At 40.2% G+C, this 25,725-nt stretch overlaps 1 protein-coding gene across 4 annotated transcripts in view; it reads left to right on the top strand.

Annotated features, from left to right (window-relative positions):
• The window catches only part of LOC148790697 (folate-biopterin transporter 1, chloroplastic-like), a 32,186-nt gene extending 12,951 nt beyond the window's left edge, over positions 1–19,235 (top strand). Inside the window, exons 2-3 of one of the 4 annotated variants that reach the window (XR_016077978.1) lie at positions 16,987–18,272; positions 18,455–19,229. Coding sequence is in view for 2 of the 4 variants with exons in the window: in XM_088890891.1 (XP_088747017.1) it covers positions 16,987–17,251; positions 18,099–18,117 (284 nt within the window). In the remaining 2 variants the exon portion in view is untranslated. Of the gene's footprint in view, positions 1–16,947 lie in introns of all 4 variants that reach the window. The other 3 variants (XM_088890891.1, XM_088890892.1, XR_016077979.1) reach the window with 3 other exon arrangements.
• The last annotated feature ends 6,490 nt before the right edge of the window (positions 19,236–25,725 follow it).

Raw genomic sequence — 25,725 nt, forward strand, 5'->3', positions numbered from 1 at the left:
ACAAATCCTTCTTCCTGGGGTGACATGTGTCCCCCCACTTCAAGTGGGTAAAGGAGGGAAAATAGTCCTCTTGTTAGAATAGGACAATGGCATCCCCTCATAAATAAGTGGGACACCTCACAAGAAATTAAATAAAATGGATATATTCTTTTAGGGCCTGCTGTTCCACTAAATGGGCTCTACTGCAAGCCCATTAAATGCTTATTGCATTATAAATAAGCCCAAATAACTTGGGGCCTGTTGTTCACTAAACTAGACTGCAGGCCCCTTTCTTTATTAAAATGTTTCAGCCCACCAATACGATTGATTGGGCTTATAAGAAAGCCCTTTTCTCTTCTTTATTATTATTTTTTTTAAGCTGTGACTGGGAGTATCTTAATAACCTGCTCCCAGTCCAGCAAATTTAAGGACTTAACAACGTGTAAATTGAAAACCTTAAATTGATATTCATTAACAAAGTAGAATCTATTGAAAATGATATAAAAGTGTTAAGGCACTGGGGAACATTCCAATTCCAGAAATATTTCATGTTAGTAGTACCTAAGAAAGTGGAAATATGTCATGAAAATATTAAGAAATATGCCAACATTTTAAATTGTTGAGCTGTTGGGTTGACCTGATATTGCTTCCTTTTATTTTATGTTTATGGGCCTTGTTCATAATGGGCCTACTCCTACTATTGCTTGGTTCTTTTACAACTAATAAAGTTCAATTAGGGGGCTGGGTGATCTCACGATCCTTTGACTCCCATGACCCTTTTTCTCTCTCTTCTCCGCTTTCTCTGAATCTTACCTCTACACTTCCAACCATAATTTTCTTGATTAAAGTTCAGGTTTATTGCTGTTTTATTTCTCATCTTGGTATCAGAGAAGGAACTCTCTTATTTTCTCCCTAAAAGGAACCATATATCTCTAGGACCAGTAAGGTGTATGGGCTTTCAAGGCTTAGAACCTGTTGTTTAAGTTGCTGCCCAAGATCAAGATCAACCGGAGAGATCGGGCCTGTTTTGAGTTACACACCAAAGGGGCTGATTGGGGCTGGCACTCTACCTTTTTTGGATTTCTTTTGAATCACTTTAGAGATCAACTTGCATTGGAATACCTGGTATTGAAGCTAGTTGGAGTGGCTAGGTGTTTTTAGGTTTCTCCCAGGTTGCAGGGTTGGTGAAACCTTAGCTTTGAGTTGATTTCTTAACTATATGTCAAGAGTTTGAAGCCGGTATTGACAATTATTGTTTACAGCAGTATTTCTGTCTTGTCCTGGGATCAATGAAACGATCTGGAGTTGATTTGAAGTAGTACATGGAATCCAAGGTTTGTCCAACACCAACAGGGTCTATAGACAATCTGTTCAATGATGTGACCACAAGTTGAAGAAATCTTTCTATTGGCTCAAACAGTCACCTTAAGCTTGGCTTAAGAGATTCCATAATGCCCTGGTGAAATTTGGTTATGTTTTAGTCTTTAGACCTAGTTAGATCATATCCTCTTTGTGAAGAGGAGAGATACTTTGGTGACTATACTTATAGTTTATGTTGATCATATTGTAGTTATTGGTGATGATGTGTAGGAAATTGACTAACTTAAACACTTTCTTAGCACAAAATTTGGAATAAAAAACTTAGGAAAATTGTGGTATTTGTTGGGAATTGAGGTTGCTTGCTCTAAGGATGTTATCTTTATTCCAGTAGAAATCACTAATTGCAGATTTAGTTGAATTCCTTGTGAAGGGAAAGAGGAGGAAGATGAAGATTTCAGTAGTAGAGAAGAAAAGAGGAGAAAAGAGTAGGAAGTCTGTTGAGGGCCCGGGAATAGGATCTCGTCACGGGTTGGTCCATGGGGAAAACCTCCTGTTTTCCCTTGTTCCTTCCTGCTTGTGATGAACCTATCTTGGCACCTTCGGTGATTTGTCCAAGAGATCACCAACTCTCCTAACTCACTCTTGACTGAATAATTTGATATCTCATTCAATAATGGGGTCTCCTTAAATAGGAGATTACAAGAGTCCTAATCAAAGGGAGTCTCCTTGCTGAATAGGGAGACTTCCAGTTTTATCTTGCTAAGGATAAGATAAGCTAATCCTAATCTGATAAGCTACTAACAAGATAAGATAAGCTAAGCTAATCCTAATCTGATAAGCTATTAACAAGATAAGATAAGAGATAAGAACAAGCAAAATGAGCTAATCTAATCTAGATAAGGCTGCTGTTGCCGAACTGGGTAGGATGAGCATCACTGAATCCTTGCTACTGCTGGCGGTGGGCCTGGGGCCTGTTGCTGCCAGCGGCGATGGTACGTCTTCCCGAGGAAGGCGTCCATAACATTACTCCCCTCCTGGACTACGAGCTTGTCCTCAAGCTCGAAAGCTGGATATGTGGCTTGGAACTCTGCCAATGGGATCCATGTGGCTTCTGTTGGTGGTAGATCACACCATTCCACCAAGACTTAAAGGATTCCACGATTGAAACGAGAGCGGGTGACAGTTTTAGGCGGGGGGACCAGTTTGCCATCTTTCAAGGGTGGCAGGGAGGGAACTTGGTCCGGGGGAACACCCGTAAATGGTTTCAGCAAGGAGATGTGGAAGACATCATGAATTTGGCTAGTCTCTGGCAATTCCAGCTGGTAGGCCACACTGCCAATCCGTCGCAGAACCTTGTAGGGCCCATAGTACTTAGGGGCCAGCTTCGGGGCAGCTTTGTGGCGCAAGGAGAGCTGCCGATAGGGCTGGAGCTTCAACCAAACAAATTGTCCTGGATCGAACGACAATTCCCGGTGGTGCTTATCATAGTGGAGCTTCATGCGGAGCTGGGCCTGCTGTAAGTGAATGCGGACGTCGGCGAGGAGGGCGTCGCGGTCCTGTAAGGAGTGATCGATTGCATCCAAGCGAGTAGATCCGGGCTCGTAGGACAGCAAGCGGGGAGGATCCCTGCCGTAAACGACGCGAAAGGGAGTCATGCTGAGGGACGAATGGTAGGCTGTGTTGTAGTAGTACTCGGCCCAAGGAAGCCATTCCAACCACCATCGAGGTTGATCGCCTACGAAACAACGGAGATACATCTTGATAGTGCGGTTAACCACTTCCGTCTGACCGTTGGTTTGTGGTAAGCTGATGAGTAGGCCAGGGTGGTGCCGTGTAGTCAAAATAACTCTTTCTAGAAGGCACTAGTGAAGACCGGGTCTCTATCGCTGACGACGGATTCCGACAACCCATGTAAGCAAAAGATATGTGTAAAGAAGGCGAGGGCAACCGAAGTGGCACTGTACGGGTGTGATAGAGGAATGAAGTGCGCGTATTTAGAGAAGCGGTCAACTACCACAAAGAGAACTTATTTGCCCCCTACCTTGGGAAGTCCCTCAATGAAGTCCATGGAGATGTCGGCCCAGATCTGCGATGGGATGGAAAGGGGCTGAAGGAGGCCTGCCGGGTGTAGGTTTTCCCATTTGTGCTGTTGGCATGTGGAGCAATTTTGGACAAAATCTCGAATAGAAGTCTTCATACCTCGCCATGGAAATCAGTCCGGACGTGGTATAGTGTTTTTTGAATGCCCTCGTGGGTGGAGTTATGGATGCTGGTGATGATGGTGGAAATCAACGGGCAGTCTGCTGGAAGATGGACTCGTCCCTTATACAGTACCAACTCGTCGTGAAGTGACCAATCGGGGTCGGCCGTGCCGGTCTGGATCTTTTGTAGTAAGAGCGACCATTTCGGGGACTGTGGTGCTGCCTTCTTAATGTTGTCAAACAGAGAGATCTGAGGTTGGGAAATGCTACATAGAACCATCGTGTCTTCTTCTCGCCTAGACAAGGCATCAGCTGCGCGATTAGAGGATCCTGCCTTATATTCCACCTGGAAGTCAAACCCGAGCAGTTTGCTAACCCAATGCTGCTGAGGGGAAGTGGTGAGACGCTGCTCTAACAGGTATTTGAGGCCGTAATGATCAGTTTTGACGATGAACGACCGCCCCCACAAATACGGCTTCCAGTGCTGGATGGCTCGGGCAAGGCCGATTAGTTCGCGCTCATAGGCTGGAAGCTTCAGATGCCGGTCAGCCATTCTGCGGCTGAAGAAAGTGATCGGGTGCCCTTGCTGCTGTAGTACGGCCCCGATACCCACTCCGGAAGCATCGCACTCAACTGTAAATTCGAGGGCGAAATTAGGTAATTGTAGGACAGGGGTTGAAGACAGTGCATTTCGCAGTGACAAAAAAGCTTCATCAGCTGCGTCGTCCCACCGGAAGGAGTTTCTCTTCAACATGTTGGTTAACAGGGCTGCCAACACTCCATAGTTCTGTACAAATTTGCAGTAGTAACCCATTAAACCGAGGAACCCGCGTAAGGCCTTGGTGGATTGAGGTTTGGGCCATTCTGTTATAGCTTGAATCTTGGAACTATCAACTGTTACACCCTGCCCATGGATGATGTGGCCGAGGTAAAGAACCTGTCGCTCCCCGAAGGAGCACTTGGACCGTTTCAGGAATAAGCTGTGTTGGCGTAGGAGTACAAAAACGGTCCTCAGATGGTGGACATGCTCTACCCATGATTTGCTGTAAACGAGGATATCATCAAAGAAAACTAAAACAAATTTGCACAGATGGGGCTGGAATACCTCGTTCATTAGTGACTGAAATGTAGATGGTGCATTGGATAGTCCGAATGGCATGACTAAAAATTTGAAGTGGCCATGGTGGGTGCGAAAAGCAGTCTTCTTCACGTCACCGGGAGCCATGCGAACTTGGAAATATCCAGACCTGAGGTCCAACTTAGAGAAATACTGGGCACCATGCAACTCGTCCAGCAGTTCGTCCACAACGGGAATAGGGAACTTATCTTTGATCGTCCGGTCATTGAGTTCTCTATAGTCAACACAGAACCTCCACGTTCCATCTTGCTTCGCCACCAACAGAACCGGCGAAGAGAAGGGGGAGTGACTTTTGCATATGATCCCTTGGTTCAGCATCGCTGTACATTGTTTTTCTATCTCATCCTTCTGTAAGTGAGGGTAGCGATAAGGCCTGACAACAACTGGTGCCGAACCCGCCACCAAAGGAATACGATGGTCGCAAGCTCGGGAAGGGGGAAGGCCCTTCGGTTCCTGGAATAGATCTGAAAACTCGGCAAGAAGTTTTTCCATGGCTGCCGGTTCTGTCTGGAGTGCATGAACCTGTGGTGTCTTTTCTTTAACCCTGCAACCGTGCCATGAAACTTGCTTGCCATTCAGGTGGAAGGTCATGGTGAGTGCGCTGAAGTCCCACAAAATCGGGCCTAGGGTAATTAACCATTTGACCCCAAGAACAATATTGAACCCATCCAATGAGAGTACAAATAAATCAATAAGAATTAGTTTGGAATTGACCTGTACTGGGACGTCCTTACAAATCCCTGGACTGTGAACTTTTTCACCATTTGCGACGGCTACCTGTAGTCGCGGCCGGAGTTCCATTGGTAGTTTTAACTACAGGGCTGCATGTTCACTTATGAAGTTGTGTGTGCTCCCTGAATCGACGAGAATGCGCACTGGCCGACCTGCGATCTGTGCCTGTAACTGCATGGTCTGAGAGGTTTTAATACCGGTGACCGCATGGAGAGAGATCTCTGGTTCGAATATGACGGGTTCCCCTTCCTCCTCCTCTTGCTCATCTATGAGAAGGCAAAAAAGCCTCTTGCATCTATGTCCTGCCGAGTAGAGGTCATCACAGTTGAAACATTGACCTCTCGCTCGGCGCTCTGCCATTTCTGCCCTGGTCAAGCGCTTGATGGGAGGAGTGACCATGTTACTGCCTGTACTTGTCACTGCTCTAGAGGTGGTGGTCGTGGGAGGCTTCATTTCCCGGCTGGTAGCAGAAGAGGGGGTCGTTGCTGCTGGTCTTGGGGGCACCCACGAGTTCGGTGGACGACCCACATTAAAAATTCCGCGGCTGAGCTGCAGCTTGCGTTCAAATGCGCGGGCTAAGTTCATGGCTGTGACCAAATTTGGGGGATTCTGCATCTCGACATCCACTCGCAGGGGTTTTGCTAACCCTGCTGTGAACATATCCACTTGCTGGTCTGGTTGCACGAAGGATGCCCTCGCGAGGAGGGTTTGGAACTGTCGCTGGTATTCAGCAACTGTTCTGGTCTGTTTAAGTTTAATTAGCTCGCCCAGTGGGTTGCTGGTCAATGGGGGTCCGAATCGAAGAAGGCAATAGGATTTAAACTGGGGCCAACTGAGCCCGGGTTCTTCTTGCTCTAACCGATAAAACCAAAGCTGTGCTTCTTCTGTTAAATGAAAGGCGGCTAGGCTTACCTTGTCCTGGTCATTTGTCTGTTGATTCCGGAAGAACTGCTCGCAGCGATACAGCCAGCCTAGGGGGTCTCCGTTGCCGTTGTACGATGGGAACTTCAGCCTGCTGTACTTGGGGATGATGGCTGCTCCATGGCCGACGGACTGCTGTTCGCCGGAAGACTCCGACAGATCTGGCCGGCGGTCGTTAGCTGCTGTCCCTCCGTCAGAGTTCCTTTCCCTGTTGGAAAGAAACATCTCCATTAGTCGTCGCAGTCCTCGCACTTCACCTTTGATCTCACGAACTTCGGAGCTGGTCTCCATGAGTTGGTGGTCGAGGTCGTGGACCCTGGAAGGTAGCTGCTCCAGATCTCCCATGACGCCTTGCTCTAATACCAAGTTGTTGAGGGCCCGGGAATAGGATCTCGTCACGGGTTGGTCCATGGGGAAAACCTCCTGTTTTCCCTTGTTCCTTCCTGCTTGTGATGAACCTATCTTGGCACCTTCGGTGATTTGTCCAAGAGATCACCAACTCTCCTAACTCACTCTTGACTGAATAATTTGATATCTCATTCAATAATGGGGTCTCCTTAAATAGGAGATTACAAGAGTCCTAATCAAAGGGAGTCTCCTTGCTGAATAGGGAGACTTCCAGTTTTATCTTGCTAAGGATAAGATAAGCTAATCCTAATCTGATAAGCTACTAACAAGATAAGATAAGCTAAGCTAATCCTAATATGATAAGCTATTAACAAGATAAGATAAGAGATAAGAACAAGCAAAATGAGCTAATCTAATCTAGATAAGGCTATTGTTGCCGAACTGGGTAGGATTAGCATCACTGAATCCTTGCTGCTGCTGGCGGTGGGCCCGGGGCCTGTTGTTGCCGGCGGCGATGGTACGTCTTCCCGAGGAAGGCGTCCATAACAAAGTCAACCAGGATTCTTAGATTAACCCTAGCTGCCAACCCCTCATTATAATTTATACTTAACTTAAAGGATGAGATATTACAAGGATGCCCTTAGTAGGGCGACTACTAATGTAGCTGAACAGTCACAACTTAAAAACATAAACTAATGGGCCTAAAGCCTAACAACTTCCTAACTAAATAACTTAAAATAAGAATAAAAACAACTAGACCCAACTCAACATTCCCCCTCAAGTTGGGAGTAAATGTCACACATTCCCAACTTGCGTAGATTATGCTCCAGCTTGTTCTTTGCAACACTTTTTGTGAGAACATCAGCAAGCTGCAGATCTGAAGCAATGTATGGAAGACAAACTTCTCCAGAAGTCACTCTTTCTCTGATAAAATGTCTATCCACTTCAATGTGCTTAGTTCGGTCATGCTGGACTGGGTTATGGGCAATGTTAATTGCTGCCTGGTTATCACAGTACAACATCATAGGTTCTTCTGCCTGTACACCAATTTCTTCTAATAGGGAACGGATCCAGAGAAGTTCTGAAACTCCATGTGCCATGGCCCTGTATTCAACTTCAGCATTTGATCTTGCCACCACTGTTTGTTTCTTACTCTTCCACGAGACAAGGTTACCCCCAACAAGGGTGCACACTCCTGAAGTTGATCTCCTGTCATCAAGGCATCCTGCCCAATCTGCATCTGTATAAGCCTCTAGTTTCAACTGTCCATGATTAGTAAACAATATGCCTCTGCCTGGGTGTCCCTTCAGATAAGCAAGAATCCTGTCAACTGCCTCCCAATGCTGGACTCGTGGAGCATGCATGTATTGACTTACCACACTTACTGCATAGGAAATGTCTGGTCTTGTCATACACAAATATAGCAGCCAACCCACAAATCTCTGATATCTCCCATTGTCCTTTACTGGCTCACCTTCTGATGCGTTGATTCTATGGTTCTGATCAATAGGGGTATTGATTGCCTTCGTTCCAAGCTTCCCTATCTCTTGAAGAAGATCCAAGACATACTTCATTTGAGAGATAAAAATTCCATATTTTGATCTTGCAACTTCAATGCCTAAGAAGTATCTCAGTTCTCCAAGATCCTTAATTTCAAATTCTTTATGTAGATTCCTTTTCAGACAATCAATCTCACTTAGGTCATTCCCCGTGACAACAATATCATCCACATAAACAATTAGGACGACACCAAAGATCCCCTTTGCTTCACAAACAAGGTATGATCGGATTGAGTCTAAGTGTAGCCAAAAGCAATCAAGGCCTTTCTGAATCTGTCAAACCATGCTCTGGGAGATTGTTTCAAGCCAATAAAGTGACTTCTTAAGCCTGCATACCTTTTCCTTTTCAACATCACTGTAGAAGTCAGCAGGAAGATCCATATACACTTCCTCTTGCAGATCCCCATTTAGGAAAGCATTCTTCACATCAAGTTGAAACAAGGGTCAAGAGTATGAGGCAGCAAGAGAAAGAAGTATCCGAACAGAGGTCATCTTTGCAACTGGTGCAAAGGTATCTAAGTAATCAATGCCATAGGTCTGTGTGTACCCTTTTGCAACAAGTCTTGCCTTGTACTTTTCTATACTTCTATCTGCCTTATATTTTACTGTGTAAACCCATCTGCATCCAACTGTCTCCTTGCCCTCTGGTAGATCCACAATGTCCCATGTCTGATTCTTAATCAAAGCTTCCATCTCTTCCTGCATAGTTGTCTTCCACTCAGGTTTGGAGAGGGCCTCACTAACACCCTTGGGTATAGACACAGAGTCAAGAGAGGGAAAAAAAGAATGGTAGGAAGGAGAAAGTCCACTATAGGATAAGTACTGTGAAATACAATGAGCAGTACACTTTCTCTTCCCTTTTCTGAGAGCAATAGGAAGATCGAGGTTATCTGTAACAGGGTTAGTAGAATCAATGGGAACTGAAACAGTAATGGGACCAAGAGGAATACTTGAATCCATGTCAGCTGAATCTGGAGTCTCCAAGGAACCAATAGGAAGTGATGTGAGTTTTGTTGTAGTGGAATCAACCTCCTTGTGAAGTCTCTGTTGTAAATAATGCTGAGAAGCAGGACGCAAAGGAGGTGGTGAGGTAGGTGACACAGGAGGGTCAAGCACAGGAGTAGGCACAGGGACTGGAACTGGGAGAGGAATAGACTACTGACTCACTTCCCCAAAACACTCCCCCTGAGAAGGATTCTTTGAGAAGAAGTATGTGGATTCAAAAAAGGTGACATCCATGGTAACATACCGGCTCCCAGAGACTGGATCATAGCAGTAGTACCCTTTCTGATTTTCTACATATCCAAGGAAGACACACTTCTTTGCCTTGGGATCAAGCTTCGAGCAATGAGGACCAAGGATATGTGCAAAGCAGACACACCCAAACACCCTGAGAGGAATATGAAATATCTCCCCCTCAGGAAAAAGGAGACTAAATGGGGTGCTGAATCCAAGTATACGAGAGGGCACCCTGTTAATTAGATATATTGCTGTGAGAACTGCATCACCCCAAAACCGAACTGGAACTGTAGATGTGATCATCATGCTTCTTGCAATCTCAACAATGTGTCTGTTCTTTCTTTCTGCAACACCATTCTGCTATGAACTGTAGGGACAACTGCTCTGATGGACAACACCATATTCTAACAGATATGAGGCAAGGTGTTTTTCAAAATATTCCCTGGCATTGTCTGATCTGAACACCTTTGTTCTTGTTCCGAACTATGTTAGCACCATTTGATGAAATTGCCTCACCAAGGATGGTACTTCATCGCGGGATCTCATAAGGTAAACCCAAGATTTTCGTGAGAAATCATCCACAAATAAGAGAAAATATCGATAGCCTCCCATAGAAGGAACATGGTAAGGTCCCCACACATCAGAATGAATAACATCAAAAGAATAACACCTTTTATTACTAGGTTTAAATGAATGTCTACAATGCTTTCCAAGTTGACAACCTTCACACTCTAGACTTGACAAACTAACAGACTCAAAAAGTTTTGGAAACAAAAGACTCAAAGAAGAAAAAGGTAAATGGCCCAAACGATTATGCCAAAGCATAATTTGATCCACAGACCCTGACTCACTTTCCTGTTGACATGATGACTCTGATGAGGAGGAAGCACATCCAGGAGGTAGATCCCATTCACTTCACGACCTCCCAATCGTCCTCTTTGAATCCAGATCCTGCAAAATACAATGACCAGGAGAAAAAATTACTGAGCAGTTCAGATTCTTAATCAAACTATTAACAGATAACAAATTAGTGCTCAATCTGGGAACATGAAGGATAGAGGGAAGGGAAATAGAATCGCTAATCTTGACAGATCCCTTCCCAGCAATGGGAACATGGGATCCATCAGCTGTGGAGACCCTATCTCTGGCAGAACAGAGCTGGTAAGAGGAAAAAATAGTAGAGCTATGGGTCATGTGCTCTGAGGCTCCAGAATTTATAATCCAAGGAGGTCCTTCCTTACTTGAAGTAGAAACATAATTTGTAGTGACGTGTGAACTACCTGTGTGAGCAAAGGAAGTAGAGTGGACTCCACCAGTACCACCTGTACCTTGTTTTCCGCTTGCTGTTTAACTGGAACTGGCTGTATCCCGCTAGTTGAGAAGTTGCCCATACCTCTCAAGTTCAGCCCTTACTGCAGTAGCTGCAACAGACTCCAGAGCAGCTGTCCCTGGAAAGAAGATGCTGTCTTGCAATATCATACTCAGGATTAAGGCCTGCAATAAATTCAAACACCCTATACTTCTCTAGATGTTTCTGATAGGTAGCTGTATCCTTAGTGGTTTCTCAAGCAAATGTCTCTAAATGGTCAATCTCCTGCCACAAAAGGGCTGAAAAATAGGCTGCAATAGGTCTATCTCCCTGCCTTGTAGAAATAATCTGATTTCTCAACTGATAAGCCCTAGCAATATTCTCCCTCTGTGAATAGGTTTCTGCAACCCCATCCCATATTTTCTTAGCTATATTTTCCCATAAAAAAAATTTTACTTATATGGGGTAACATGGAATTACACAACCAAGTCATTACCATATAATTCTCCTGTACCCACTGAGAGTTGCTAGTTCCGGGTTTCACTTCTTCACCAGTGATATACCCTAATTTCCTACGAGCACCAATGGCCATCTTTGCAGATTGTGACCATTCTAAGTAATTTGCACCTCCTCCCACTGGTCCCATTTCACTCCCGGGCTTATTTTCAACTCCATGACCCTCCATGCTTCTCAAAAAGTGTAAAGAAAATAACTGAAATATGCAAGAAGATCAAACGAAACACTTCTGGAATCAACAACACATTTCTTGTGTCCTAGACTGTCTTCCCACAAAAGATTCATTTTCTACGGAACGGGAGAAGAGAGAGAAGAGGCAGCCACTCTCTCTAGAAGCCTCCAAATCAGGCAGGACTTGAACCGCCCCTTACAGAAAACTCCAAGGAACCCTAAAAAATTAGGGCGCCACTTCCTATGTCAAAATTGAAGAGTCCAACAGAAACATGACTTTTCCCCTTTCTCCGGTTTTTCCTGATTTTGATGAGAAACCCTAGACCAGCTACAGGGCAAACAGATCCACCAAAAAATCCATAAACTGGGCTTACCTGAGATCTTCAATCAGCCTTTTAAATCACCATGCAGTTAGCCGATCTAGGGCTGCATGAGAAAACAACTCAAGGAACCTTCGGCCTGCTCTGAGACCAAGTAGGAATCACTGATTGCAGATTTAGTTGAATTCCTTGTGAAGGGAAAGAGGAGGAAGATGAAGAATTCAGCAGTAGAGAAGAAAAGAGGAGGAAGTCAACTAGGATTCTTAGATTAACCCTAGCCGCCAACCCCTCATTATAATTTATACTTAACTTAAAGCCCAACTTAAAAACATAAACTAATGGGCCTAAAGCCCAACAACTTCCTAACTAAATAACTTAAAATAAGAATAAAAACAATTAGGCCGAACTCAACAATTCCCATAGGAAATATGTGCTTGATTTGCTAGTGGAAACTGGGAAACTTGGTGTTAAGCTTGTCTCTGCTTATATAGACTTGAACTATAAGCTCTCTACTACTGAAGGTGAATTGTTAAATGATAGGGGAGTGTTTTAGAAACTTGTAGGGAAGTTGCAATACCTTTGCATGACAAGGCCTAATATTTCCTATGTAGTAAGTGTGAGTAGCTAGCTTATTCATGTAGCTAGAGACACTCATTTGGTTGTCGCAAAGCGAGTCTTATGCTACTTGAAGAGGTCACCAAGGAAAGGGATTCTATTTGCCAATCATGGGCATTTGAGATTAAAAGCTTCCAAATGTTGATTGGGCAATTTGTATTAATGATAAAAGGTCTACATCTAGGCATTGTACTTTAGTTATTAGAAATCTCTAATTTCTTAGAGTAAGAAACAGTCAGTAATGGCATGGTCTTCAACTGAAGCAGAACAGAACATGGTGTATTCGAGCTGCTATGACTAATCTCTCTTGGACAAGCTGGGTGTTGTCTATGATAAGCCAATGATGTTGTACTATGATAATCAAGTGACTACCAACATAGCCTATAATCTCATTCAACATGATAGAACAAAACATATTGAGGTAGATAGACATTTCATAGGGGAGAGAGTTGCATTTGGAGAAGTTTGTCTACCATTCATTGTGTCCGAGTTACAATTGGCTGATGTCCTAACAAAAAGGGTTCCAAAGCACAAGCTACAATAGTATGTAAGCAAGCTGGGCATGATTAACATCTATGCTTAGCTTAAGGGGGAGTGCTGAGATATTGGGCTAGCCTGATATTTCTTCCTTTTATTTTGTGCTCATGGGCCTTGTTCATAATGGGCCTACCATTGCTTGGTTCATTTATTTCTTTAGTTGTGCAGCCACCCTATTAAAGGCATTCATGTGATTTCCTTTTTAGTAATTACAAGTAATAAAGTTTGATGAGGGGGCTATGAGATTTCACGATCCTTTGACTACCATAACCCTTTTTTCTATCTCTTGTCTATTCTCTTCTCCTCTTGCTCTGAATCCTACTTCTACACTTCCAACCATAAATTTCTGATTAAAATTCAGGTTAATTGCTGTTTTATTTCTCATCTCATGATTGAAACTTGCTACATGGATCCTAATGGATGGTCTGATGCAATTCTAGTGTCTAATATCCTATGTGTCTTTTTCCTCTTCCTTCAATAAAATCTTTACCTTACCTTTAAAAAAAAATGTCCTATGTGTCTTGTAAGGGGTCTTAGAAGCTACCAAATTTACACTTGGATGGATGAAAGAGGCTATGTAGGACGACTGGACAAGAAGGAGAAAATCCTACCATGGTGAGCATGGTGGGATGAAGAGGGACAATAAAAGATCTGAATTATATGATGAAGAGATTCAGATCTGAGATGGAGAAGGAGAAAAAAGATTTCACCTTTAGAAGAAATATTGAGAGGAGAGAGAGAAAGAATAAGATAACACATTATGACTAATTGGTAACTCCAAAAGAAACCTTTCGTTTCACTCTTCAGATTCAAATACAATGTCTTTATTTATAAACTAATATAAGAACTCAAGTCTCTCTTTATTGATCCAATTACCAAATTTCCAAGACTCAAAACAAATTCTAACCACTTTAGGCCGAAGGCAACCCAAAAGATAACCCATGGGGAAACTTAGATAAGGATTTAACTCCTAAAATAACTTTAATTACTCATTACTAATCAGACTAAAACTAACTTAATGTAGATAGAGAAAGCAGAAATGACTAAAAATAGTATGTCACAAATTTTCTATAAATAATAATTATGAAATTACTATAAGTAGTAATTTCAAAAATTACCATAAATAATACATTTGATTTCTGCTAAAAATAGTTAATGTGTAGAAGACTGAAACTTAACCCTATTCCTGAGACACCTAAAAATTAGAAAACAAATTATAAAAAAAAAAACTCCAAACCAAAATAGTAGCATTCAAAACACCCAAAAATTATAAATTTGTCATTAAGGGGTGATTTGGGCACATCCCAAATTTGAAAAATGGGAAGCGTCCTACCTTTTTCTAAGTGTCAGTCACTTTGGGTTCTGATGTTTCTGTAATACCAGAATTGCTCTCATCTCATTAATAAGAACATAAAAGCTGTCTAGTTCTCAGAAGCTACAAATTGGTTCCTTCTCAATGACCAAACTATTCCTGTTTTTCTAAACATGCCAAATGTCACCTATTTTTTCAAAATGATGCATCTTGTCAAATGTGTCATATATATGCCATATTCACATGATCTAATCCATCTTATGGTACTTCTCACCTCTTTTAGATTAAAATAAAATCAGATCATAGCATGATGCAACTTCACAGTTTTGATGCATAAATTTGGACCATGCAATCCGTCAAGTTTTCATAAAGTAAATTATGGAGTAAATGGTTCAAAAGTTAACCGTGTTTATTTTTAGCATCAGGCATTTTTTAGGTAAGATCCATCTAACATAATCCCTCAAGTATAACAAGATATGAAGACAAAGTCCAAAACCCATATCCTACTCATAACAACTTGCTTTAATTTTTAATGTTGTGTTTAGTCTAAAGTTTATATATGCATTTGATAGTAGGTATAAATACAAATATGATGGCTACTTAATTTCTCCAACTATTGGACCCACCATTTTAAGTTATTATTGTTTTTCCTTTTACCTATTTTTTCTGCAAACCAACTAAACAACTATACTTGCTTCTAAATTTATGTTGAATCCATAAATAAAATGAGTAAAATGAAATAAACAAAAAGAATAAGGGAAAATATAATGAACTATTGATTTGGTTAATTACTAGAATGAAAGAAAATGAAGATGAAAAGACAAAAAAAAATGTAAAAGAGGCAAGTTGAATGATTACCTTGAATATTTCTTTGATCAATAATTGAGAATGCCATTATAGAAGAAAATTGGCTAAAATACCTTACTATTGGTTAACATTTCAAGTAATAGGTGGTTAGATTACAGCGTGCAAAAGGTAAAGTGCCAATGGAAGAGAAGAATGCTTGGGAGAGGAAGAAAAGTGAAACAGTAGATTACAGTTTCTTTGTTCATTTCGTTAGTGAAATGAGGGCAATTCTAGTACATTGAAATATCAGAACCCCAAGTGACTGACACACTGAGAAAAAGGTGAGGTGTACCCTCTCTAGCTAGTGCCTAGTTGACATTGGCCAGAATTTGGTGTAAACAATAACATTTGTATTATTACCTATCCAGCAGGGTTGGGTAGACCTTTGAGGATTTCCAAGATGACATTAAGAAACTTAAATAAAACTGTTAGTTACTCAGAACAATAAGAAAAATCCACGTGGCTCCTACTAGGGCGCTTAAACATCAAGTCTTAGTATATAACTACTACAACCATTACTGTTCCTACTGTTAGAGAATAAAACCTATTCAGGGATAAGTAATTAAATTTCAGCACAAGGTATGGTTCGGCCTTTGCTTGTCCATGCTTCAAGCCTGATGGGATTTCACATCAGGGGTGTGTGTGCGTCAGAGAATAAAACCTATTCAGGGACCATCACTTAACAGCTTAAGCATTTAGGTTGAATGGTTCCTTGAAACCTACTAAAAGCAAATGAATTAAAATCAACAAAAAAATAATGAAAAAGTTAAACAGAAAATAGAAAATTCCGGTAGTTAGATATGCCACTCTATAATAGGATGTAGGGGAAGAGGCACAAACTCCAAAATTGGTATGAATGTAGGGAGCTAAGACAGCTGGCCCTAACAATCTTGCCTTCTCTTGAAGTTATTAGGGTCATAAGCCCTATAAGCCCTACTGGAGTCATTTGGGCCTTACTCAATTTTTGCCAATTTTTTTCACGGGCTTCACTATGGCCGATTTATGAATGGACCACTTGAGATCAGTGACTACTGCATCAATGAACCACTTGAGAATCAATGATTTTGGTTTAGAGATGAGTGACTGAACATAATAAAGAGGAATTCTAGTGAACTAGTTTATGGAGGTCTTATATTCTTATTCTCGGCATAGATAATGGAACCCCTGAAAAGACACACTACAAGACAAATGAGGACATGTCTTTTATGGGTCCCACCTTGTCTGTAGGGTGGAGAAAACCAAGAGTTGTGTAAACTTGGTTACTAGCATTCCTCTTATAGCTTTCTTTCATCAATTGAAATAAAAGTTATTTACTACCATTCATCCATAATGTATGATCCCTCTTTTGTTTTATCTTTCTTGCTAATCCTTGTACATCTACTCATACATATAGGCGGGCCATTAATGCTGCGTATGGGGAGGAAATCCTTTCTTTCTTTTGTAATATAATACAATCTTTTACATGTACCTATCAAAAGATTTCCATCTTGAGTACAGAATCTGGTTTCAGAATCTTATTGCATGTTTGTAATAAAGCTTTGGGAGTTGCAATGGTTTCAGATGCAACGTTTGGACTAGGATAGGATGTGAAAAATATACTAATAGCTTTTTTCATCAACTGAATGTGGTTATCAAATTTCAAGGGATTGACATAGTCTTATCTAGTCTGTTCTGAAACTAGGTTAGATCAATTATACTTTGTCTGAAGTCATCTTCATATTTTGACAAGGCTTCCATTAACTACAACGTTAACTTCATTATATTGCTGATAAAATATATAAAAAAAAACTAAGCAAATACTAAGATGATATCTAGGCTGCTTACAACTGACAATTTTTCTTTTTCCACTTCTTCTAAACGCATTTCCTTTTTTGAAAAATTAAGGCAAGTGGAGGAAATGCTAAAAGTTACAGAACTTTGCAGGCGTCCTTCATCCCTGTACTTGTCTTAGCAGCAAGAATATGTCAAGGGGCATGGAGGCAACTTTGTTTGCCATCCCAATGTCCATTTCAAATGGAGATAGTTCCATTGGTGGACTGATATGTTCTGGATTGATGCAACTCTTTGGTGTCACAAAGGATAACTTTGACAACTTGGCGATGTTGATATTGATGGTTCTGTACAACATCAGATACTTGATAGTTCTTGGTCTTGTTCCCAGAGACAATCTGATTGCCATGTCAAAGAGGTATGTGGATGTTGCTCAGATGAAGTCCAGTTGAGTTAAATAGATTTGATTAACATGCTCGGCAATGTATTTAAAGGGAAAAGGAGACGTATAGCTCATTTTTATGTGGAGACAAAAGGGGAAAGGTGAAAGTAATTGCTTTAAATGTAACAGGCCTGTTTAAAGGACAATTGGAGGGTTCCTTTCCCGTTTGCTTTGATTTTAGACAAAGTGATCTGAGTAATTTTCTTCGGCTTTGGTTTTTCTGGAGAAGAGGATACCTTGGTGCATGCATTTTTTTGCCAGGTTCACTGTCTATGGGTGTTAATTTGAATCACTGCAGGGTGGAGGCCATTGCCCAGCATTCTGTATATCTTTGTCCACTTTCTGATGTGGCCCAGGATTTGGATTCACTTATGCACCTTGATGTGAGACAGACATAACTCACTGGATTCATTTGGTTCTTGAAAAGATGGTTTCAGATTTTATTCAGCCTTAAATTGTAGTAAGAAGCTCCTGTTTGACTGTTAGTGAGGGAACCTGTATATTGCTGATCCAGTCTAAATATAAGCATCTTGGGGTGGGTTTTTTTTTTTTTTTTGGGGGGGGGAGGTGTGGCGTGTAAGTTTTTAACCTTGTGGGGGGCCCGTTTGGATGTAGGACACTTTTCGGATGCCAGGTTGTGATAAGAAATGCATTCTATCCGTGAGAGGACAATGTCACTGGCTCAGAACTGCATGTCCCTTCAAAACATTTTTATGCAAGTCTATTAAATATCCATACCTTTTATTGTTATGAATTTCCCTCTTTCATAAATGTCATGGACAAGTCTGCAGAATTGCAATTTGATTTAACTCAATTCAACTAGGCTTGTTTCGATTAATTGAGTTGGGCTCAGTACTTCAGTTACATGAAAACTTTTCATCTCACCACTTTGTTTGGGGCCATGGCTGCTGACTATCCTGAAACTGGGTATAGAAAGAAAGGGAAAAAATAATTGCTTTCTCACAAAAGGATCCACCAATGCATCTCATGTGTGCAGGTATTTCTGAATCACTTACCCTGAATTATTGATGAAATTAGGATTTGGTAGAACAATAGTAGATCTATGAATTATTTCAGAATACATCAGCATCTTCTTTATTGTTGAGCCGTGATTGATGGGTCCTGCTTTCTATTATCATCCGGCATAAATCTATTTTATACTGATCGGGCGGGCAAAAGAGCCATTCACCCTTACTAAAATGGGGACCGATCTTCATTGCAAAAGAGATTGCATAGCTATCCTATCCAAGAAAAGTGCCTTTCTCCACCATCCATTTTGTTTATCCACAAAAATAGTCAACGGAGATGGAGGCCATGGAGCCATGGAGGGTTGTCTCAATTCCAGCCACCATCTGGTTAGATGCGCAAACTGCTTGCATTTATTTCAGCATGGATATATTACATGGGATATTTCTCCAGACGATGACCTGGGGCTCAGCTGGAGAATTGTGTGGATGCATCAGAAGGGGACACGCACGTACATACACAGACCATCACGTGGCATGCTGACTGTTAAACCCACATGGAGGGCCCCACGAATGTTCACATGTGCTGTCATATCCTCTGGTCCTGACCAAGTCTATGGGCTCTAAGTGGGTCCCAGCCAACATTTGTGCGACTTGAGGGGCCCAGGGAACATCAACAAGCATATGAGACAGCCCCCGCGAATCTAAGGTTAAGTTTCTCATTTGAGGATTCTCATGGCTCTAGTTCATATTTTCAAGATGCCCATATCCTCATCTCTGGATGTTGTACTCTTATAAAGCTGTTCCATATTCTTCTTCTCAATTATTTGACCCGAAATAATTTAGGTGCTTCATTTCTGTATTAGTTTAATTTCATCATCTAGTTATACATGAAAAAATCTAACTGTTCTAGTAAGTTTGGGTTAAGAGCTGACAGTTGCCACTTCAAGACATTCAAAATGGACTTGATTGACATTGGAAATTGACAAAATCCCTAATTTGTTGAATGGATTTAATAAGTCTATGGGTCCCAATGGGATTAACAAAAAGATGGACAGATTTTTCTGTTCAATAATGTCAATCCTATAACATATCTAGTCCTAAAATAAATGCGAAAGCGTTCTGTTTAGACATACCAGCATTAGAGGGCTGGATGCAGCCCATCACCACATATCCATTTCATAAGAAACCTTCTGCACCGACTATATGGATGTTTCTAATTTCAAGTCATCTTCATGTATCAGACTCTTTGGTGTAGATCTTAGAACTCTTGAAAATTTTGACTGAAAATAGATCTGAAAGGGTCTGGTTGAAGCTTCCTTTATCCAAAACCTGGGTGGTTCAAATGTGTTTAGCTGATTCATCCCTGCCACATCAGCAGCATGATCAGTAAGATTGCAGAATCATGAAGCATGAAAGCTAATGGACTTGGGTGATAAATAGGATTACATAAATTGAACCAACTATGAAGTATGAGCAAATTTTGATAACCTTGTATGATAAGAAAAGAAAACAATAGCAGAGCTGTTAACTGAGAACAAATGATTGATTGAACTTTGTCAAATGGGATAGAGAATCCATGTTGGGAGCTGAGATCAAGAAGGGAGAGGGTGGCATGTGAATTTGCATGTGAAGGGCATCAAGTGCATATTCCTCCCAATAAAATTCACTTATCTTGATCTGAAGATGGCAGAAAACAACAAGAACCCATGTGAGAAATCATTGAACTCTGAACAAAGGATATAGAGCTAAAACCATGGACCAATGATGATCCAAGTGAACATAAAATAAAATTTCTTAGAGAACAAGACATAGCTAGCTACTTAAAGAACTCTAACCAAGACAAAATAGTGCAAGACAGAAATCAGGTAAGTTAACCACTTGGGCATTTTAGATTCTTTTTACAGTGCTTTTATTTACTTTTACAAAGCCTTGGCTCAAGCTTCATTTTGGAGGTCTGGCTCAAGTGTATGGAGCCAAGTCTAGAGCAGTGGAGCTTGATTCCATGTCAAGTGTGATAACAACCTTCTCAATTTGGTCGACTCTTAAGCCTATGACTGGTTTCCCTCAATTTTCTGTTTCTCTCTTATATTCTATCAAACCAAACTCAACCCAAGACGAATGCAAATTTGGACTTTGAAAATCCGGGCCAGTTCAACTCAGAGGAATGGATTAAGCTTGCAAAATGGGTTTTCCACAGCATAAGATTCAGAAATGAAAATTAGACCTTAGCACCTCCTTTTCATGGCTTCAATCACTCGGGTGGATCCTTTCAACTGGTCAATTAAATGATACAAGTTGATTGTAACGTGTTTTCGGAGACCAAGACCAGTCCCATCCAGTGATTTAAAATCGAAACTCAAGATTCAGTTCAGAAGTCCGTTGAGTTGAGTTGACTCATCACTCATCCGAGTTTATTGAGTTTTCTGAGTCAATGACTCGAGAAATTGCACCAAAGTCATTCGACTAGGTTGAGTTCCGGCTTGACCCGTTGAGTTTTGAAATGATGAATGATCCATTCAGAAGCTTGGTCTGGGCAGCGGGTATATAGTCCAATCTGGTTCCTAAAACCTTGATAAAAAGTTAAATTCATAGGGTTGTTAAGATGAAAAGCTGGTGTTCATTATTCATTGGCTTGAAATTTTTAATTTAAAACTTTTCTAGGAGAGAGATATGGACACATTCATATATATATATATATATATACACACACCCTATGCCTAGGGCCCATTGTTTGGTGCAATGCAAAATATTGTCAAGCTTACAAACATGAGAATACAGGTTTTGGGCAGCAACTTTGTGCAAGAAAATACTGAAGGTTATGTTCATATCCAGTTCAACCCTTACAATATTCCCGGATAGCTGCAACCAACATTGATTATTTTCCCTTTTTTTATCCCTAAGAAGAGAAAAAGAAAAACCCCTTTTATAATGATAATGATCAATATTAATGGGTGTTTTTGTCTTTTTATTTTGGTGATAATGAGAGAAGAAATCACACAAGATGGGGATAATTGGACCCTAGAAATGTTCAAATGTGATGCAACTGATGCCTCTAAACTTGACTTCATCCCCGATTAAGGCTGTGCTTGGCATGGTAATTAAAAAGGACTTTTCTCCTTTTATCCATCTTTGGTCACCCTACTTTTGTTTGCAATCCTCCCCACTGTTACTTAGGATCAGTTTGGAAGGAGTACAAATACAAATATGTACAGTGCAAATACATACAGAATAATACAAAATACAAGGTTTTGTATTTTACAAATTTGCATTTGTACTCCTTCCAAACTAAGCCTTAAGGATATGTTTGGTTTGAAGGAAAAAAAGTAGGGAAAGGAAGGGAAAGGTAGAGAAACTTTTACAAACCATGTATAGGTTTCCCCACCTTTCCCTTCCTTTCCCTTCCTTTCCCTACCTTTTCCTTCAAACCAATCATAGCCTAAGAGTTAAGATGGCAATCATCCACGAATCCTCTATGATTGTTCTTATCATTTAATGGATTTCACCTTGACCTTGTAAGCACTCCACAGTCAACTTTGTATCTCTTTCCAATCTAATCTAGGTATGATCAATCATTTTTCCAGCTTTGATTGCTTCCCAAGCTATCGCAGAAGTGGAATTTGGAAATGTGAATTCTGATTAAGGTGGTGTTTGATAATGCTTTAACGGGGCCTGATATTTGAAAAAAAAAAAGAAAACTTGTTTTTTAGAGATTAGGTCTCATTTGTATCAACATATAAACCATATCTTTGAAAAATGATAATAGGTCAGATTTGGTAAGAAGTAATCCACATGAATAATATTTCCAGTGTGTTTCATATGGTTCATAATGACTAAAGTGCTCTTATTTTTTAATACTATAGAGGCTCTAAAAAAATAAAAAACAAATTTATTGTTTCCAAATATCAGATTTGTAAGAAAAGCTTTTCTACTTTTTAGCTATCTTCTTTTATTATCACACACCACCTAAACATTATTAAGACAATAACTTGATTTTATGGTTGAAATATATATTTCTAAAATCTGATTGATCATGTAGATTTGTGGATCTGAAAATAGCAAAATATTAAAATAGTACAGGAAGCATTTATTTGCACAACTAGTAAGTGATAAGTGGTGATTCCATTACTGAGTAATGATATAAAAAATTGAGATGTAAGTGGGCCCATAAGATGTGTAACCAAATGGACAAAAAGGAAGAAGATATTCATAACAAGTGGCAATAAATGTCACCTTAATGGGAAATAGAAGAATGCCATCACTATAAATGACTCCTCCAAGCTCCAAGTGGCAGCTTAGCTATTGGCCAAAAAGAATTCACATGCCCACACATTAGTCTTCCTCATGTGGGTCATTCATCACATGGCAAACGAATTTCTTTTCTTAAATAATATTTTACTAAAAAAAGGATGGATTGGTCATGTAATCAACTCAAGCCATCTCTATATAAGGTGACAACTCGCTTAGTTGATAAATTTAGTCGGTATTTGGTATCGATGTCATTTTTTTTAAAACAGTGTTACATTAGTGTCAGTGTTCATTGTTTGGTTAGATGTTTTTTCTAAAAATATTTTCTCAGATCGTACCTTAGAAATCAGGAAAGGTGTGGTCTGAGAAACTCCCTTTTTGACGTTTTTGCATTTTTCTACTGTTGTACCAATTGGCATTGAAAAATGCATATGTGGCAGTTATGGTCCCAAAAAACCCATTTTCTAAGAAAATACTAATAACCCAAGAAGAAAAGCTTTTCCCCTTAAAATCAAATTACGTACTGTTTTTGGTTGCATTGCTTCGTGTGGTTACACAATGGGGACAGCCCATCTCCCATACCCATAACCTCTCCAACCCTGGTGACAGCATGATTTGATCCAAATCTCCCTTACAACCATTTAAAACTTACCAACTGAGCCACCGTTAATTGGTTATTTAAATGCATTGAAGCTCTAATTCTTTTAACATAAACAGCATCAAATTTTTCATTCTCAAATATTTCTTAACTGAGAATTTTATTTTTAAATTCTGAGCTTTTTACATTAAAACAAACACAACATAAGGTCGTCTTTGGTTTGATAGAAAATAAAGGAAAAACATAAATTTGAGATAGAGTTTTAAGAAATTACACAAAATTTATTAACTTTTCCTCATCTCTCTATATCAAACCAAACATAGCCTAAACAAATTTTGAAAAGCAATAATGTGATGGACAGAATGCATTTGCAAACAACTACATGTGTATCAAGCATTTTGGGTGGAATTGGAAAATGGTGATGGAGAAACTTGGATTTGTAGTCAAGGGTAATCTATTTTGGGCATTTTCTGAATTTAAAAAATCATCCTTATATGCAGAGCTTTTAGTTTATTTGTGAGGAGGCTGATTTAGAAACAAAACGAAAAGTCGAAAAAGGGTTATCTTTATAAGGGCAATTAATCATGGCACAATATTGCTTCGAAGGTCTGAAATTTTGTAAAGAGACACAGCTTCACCGTTATCCCTCTCTTGCCACATTTGCATTGTGGTCCACGTGGCAAGACAATGGCTTGTATTCCATTTTGCCATACCCTCCAACTTCAAAGCAATTATTTGTGCCGTCCACCTTCCAAACAAAAGTCTACATGTAGGGACGCACAAACAATGCATAAGACAACAAGTGGCCCGAGTGAATGATATGTACAGAGACGTCGTTGCAGCAAATGGAGGAGCTCCACGTGCTATGCCACTCGTATGTCTGTGAGCCCTAAAGTGAATGACGATGACCTCCCTTGGGGACGAAAGTGATACGAGATTAGGCGTGTGTTTGGAAGAGTGGACATTTTTCCCTGTCATATATGTGTCATTTCAGCATTTCCTCTTTCATGTTTTTCTGTATGTATAAAAAATCATAAAAGGTGGTTTCGATTTATGTGCATGCTTATTGTTTAGGGAAGTTACTTTTTAAAGCTTATTCCAATGATTAAGTGCTGTTTTATTACTATGCTGATGTGGTGCAACTGGTGCTTAATGGTGTCTAATTGTCATAAACGGTAATGAAAAAATGCCTATGGTTCTAAACACATACTAAGACTCACATGGAAAGCAATGACTTGGTGGAACGATGTAGAAAAATAGGCCAGCTCAAGGTTTGAAATTTCTATACGTATCGGGCCTTTTGGCTGATAATTGTATCGGGGGATTCCTGATACATCCCTACAGAGGGTGTTTTGGAGTTTAACCCAGTTCAAGTGTAGATAGGCCTTAAACCAATCCCTCCGAATCAGGATTAAAAAAACAAAAAAAAAATGAAAAATGAAAAATGAACTTCAGTACATGCCGATACGCCCCTATCAGTATATCGGCCATATCAACATTTTGAACCTTGGGCCAACTGATGGATAAATATGCCTAAGTAAAAATAATTATATAATTATATACCACCATGTGAGAATCATGAGGTATAAAAAAACCTTGGCGTCTCATTCATGGGAGCTGAGGTCATCAAGTGAGATCCTACGCATGTCAATAGAAAGAGGTTTCTCTAGTTATAATTCATTCTCATAATAATAATAATAATAATAATAATAATAATAATAATAATAATATACGTAGCCAAGTGAGGGGTGCTTAGTTGGTATGTTAGCTGTTTTCATAGCCAAGTCAAGTATATTGGTGGGGAGCTTCGCCCTATATTGAGAACATCTCCTGGTGATGCCCCCCCCCCCCCCCTAAACAAAAAAAAGAAAAAGTTTAAATCATGGTTATTTAGTGGAGGTTGGGTTAAAAACATAATAAAGTGTGTTCTTGACTCCTAAAATTTGAACTAAAATTGTAAAACATCACTCTTTGAGACTCCTCCAACTCCCCCCAAAAAAAAAATTCTTTAAAAAATCTCTAATAAGCCCAAACCTTCTCAGTTCATTTTTTTCCAAACCCTACTTCGCCCCCTCCCAAAAAAAAAAAAGAAACAAAATTGATTTGTTCTGGTAGAGATGGGGATTGGAGTCCCTCTATCACCAAATTTGGGGGGTGAGGGGCGTTATAAGTGCAGTTGTGTGCTACTCAAACAGCCCCTATCCTACATTCGGGTGTATCACCAAATACCAAAAGAAAAATCAATATCAAATCCATCCTGATACATCTATTTGTGAATTATCAAACTGGAAAAAAAATCAACTGCTCACGATACACGATTTGTTATCAATACTTTGAACCAAGCTCAGAGTATTGGCATGGTTTGCTAAATTGCAGTTAATTTTGTTAGGAAAAATGAAATTAAACATATTGGCATAGCAGATAGCCCATCTCTGATATCTCAGCTACTACAGTCAGCCACAGCCAGACACTTTAATAGCAAAGCTTTAAAGGAGGGCGGGTGTTGTGATCTATTTGAGCTGCCTGGGAGACCTTCTGAGTCAAAACTTAAACCAATCAAAGGGGTCCATTGTTAATGATTTTATGGATTGTGGTCAATGTGAATGCGATTGATTGAATGGTTATAACCAATGAAATTA

Source organism: Nelumbo nucifera, chromosome 6 (genome assembly GCF_055504915.1).
Source record: "Nelumbo nucifera cultivar China Antique chromosome 6, China Antique-T2T, whole genome shotgun sequence".
Taxonomy (NCBI): Eukaryota; Viridiplantae; Streptophyta; class Magnoliopsida; order Proteales; family Nelumbonaceae; genus Nelumbo; species Nelumbo nucifera.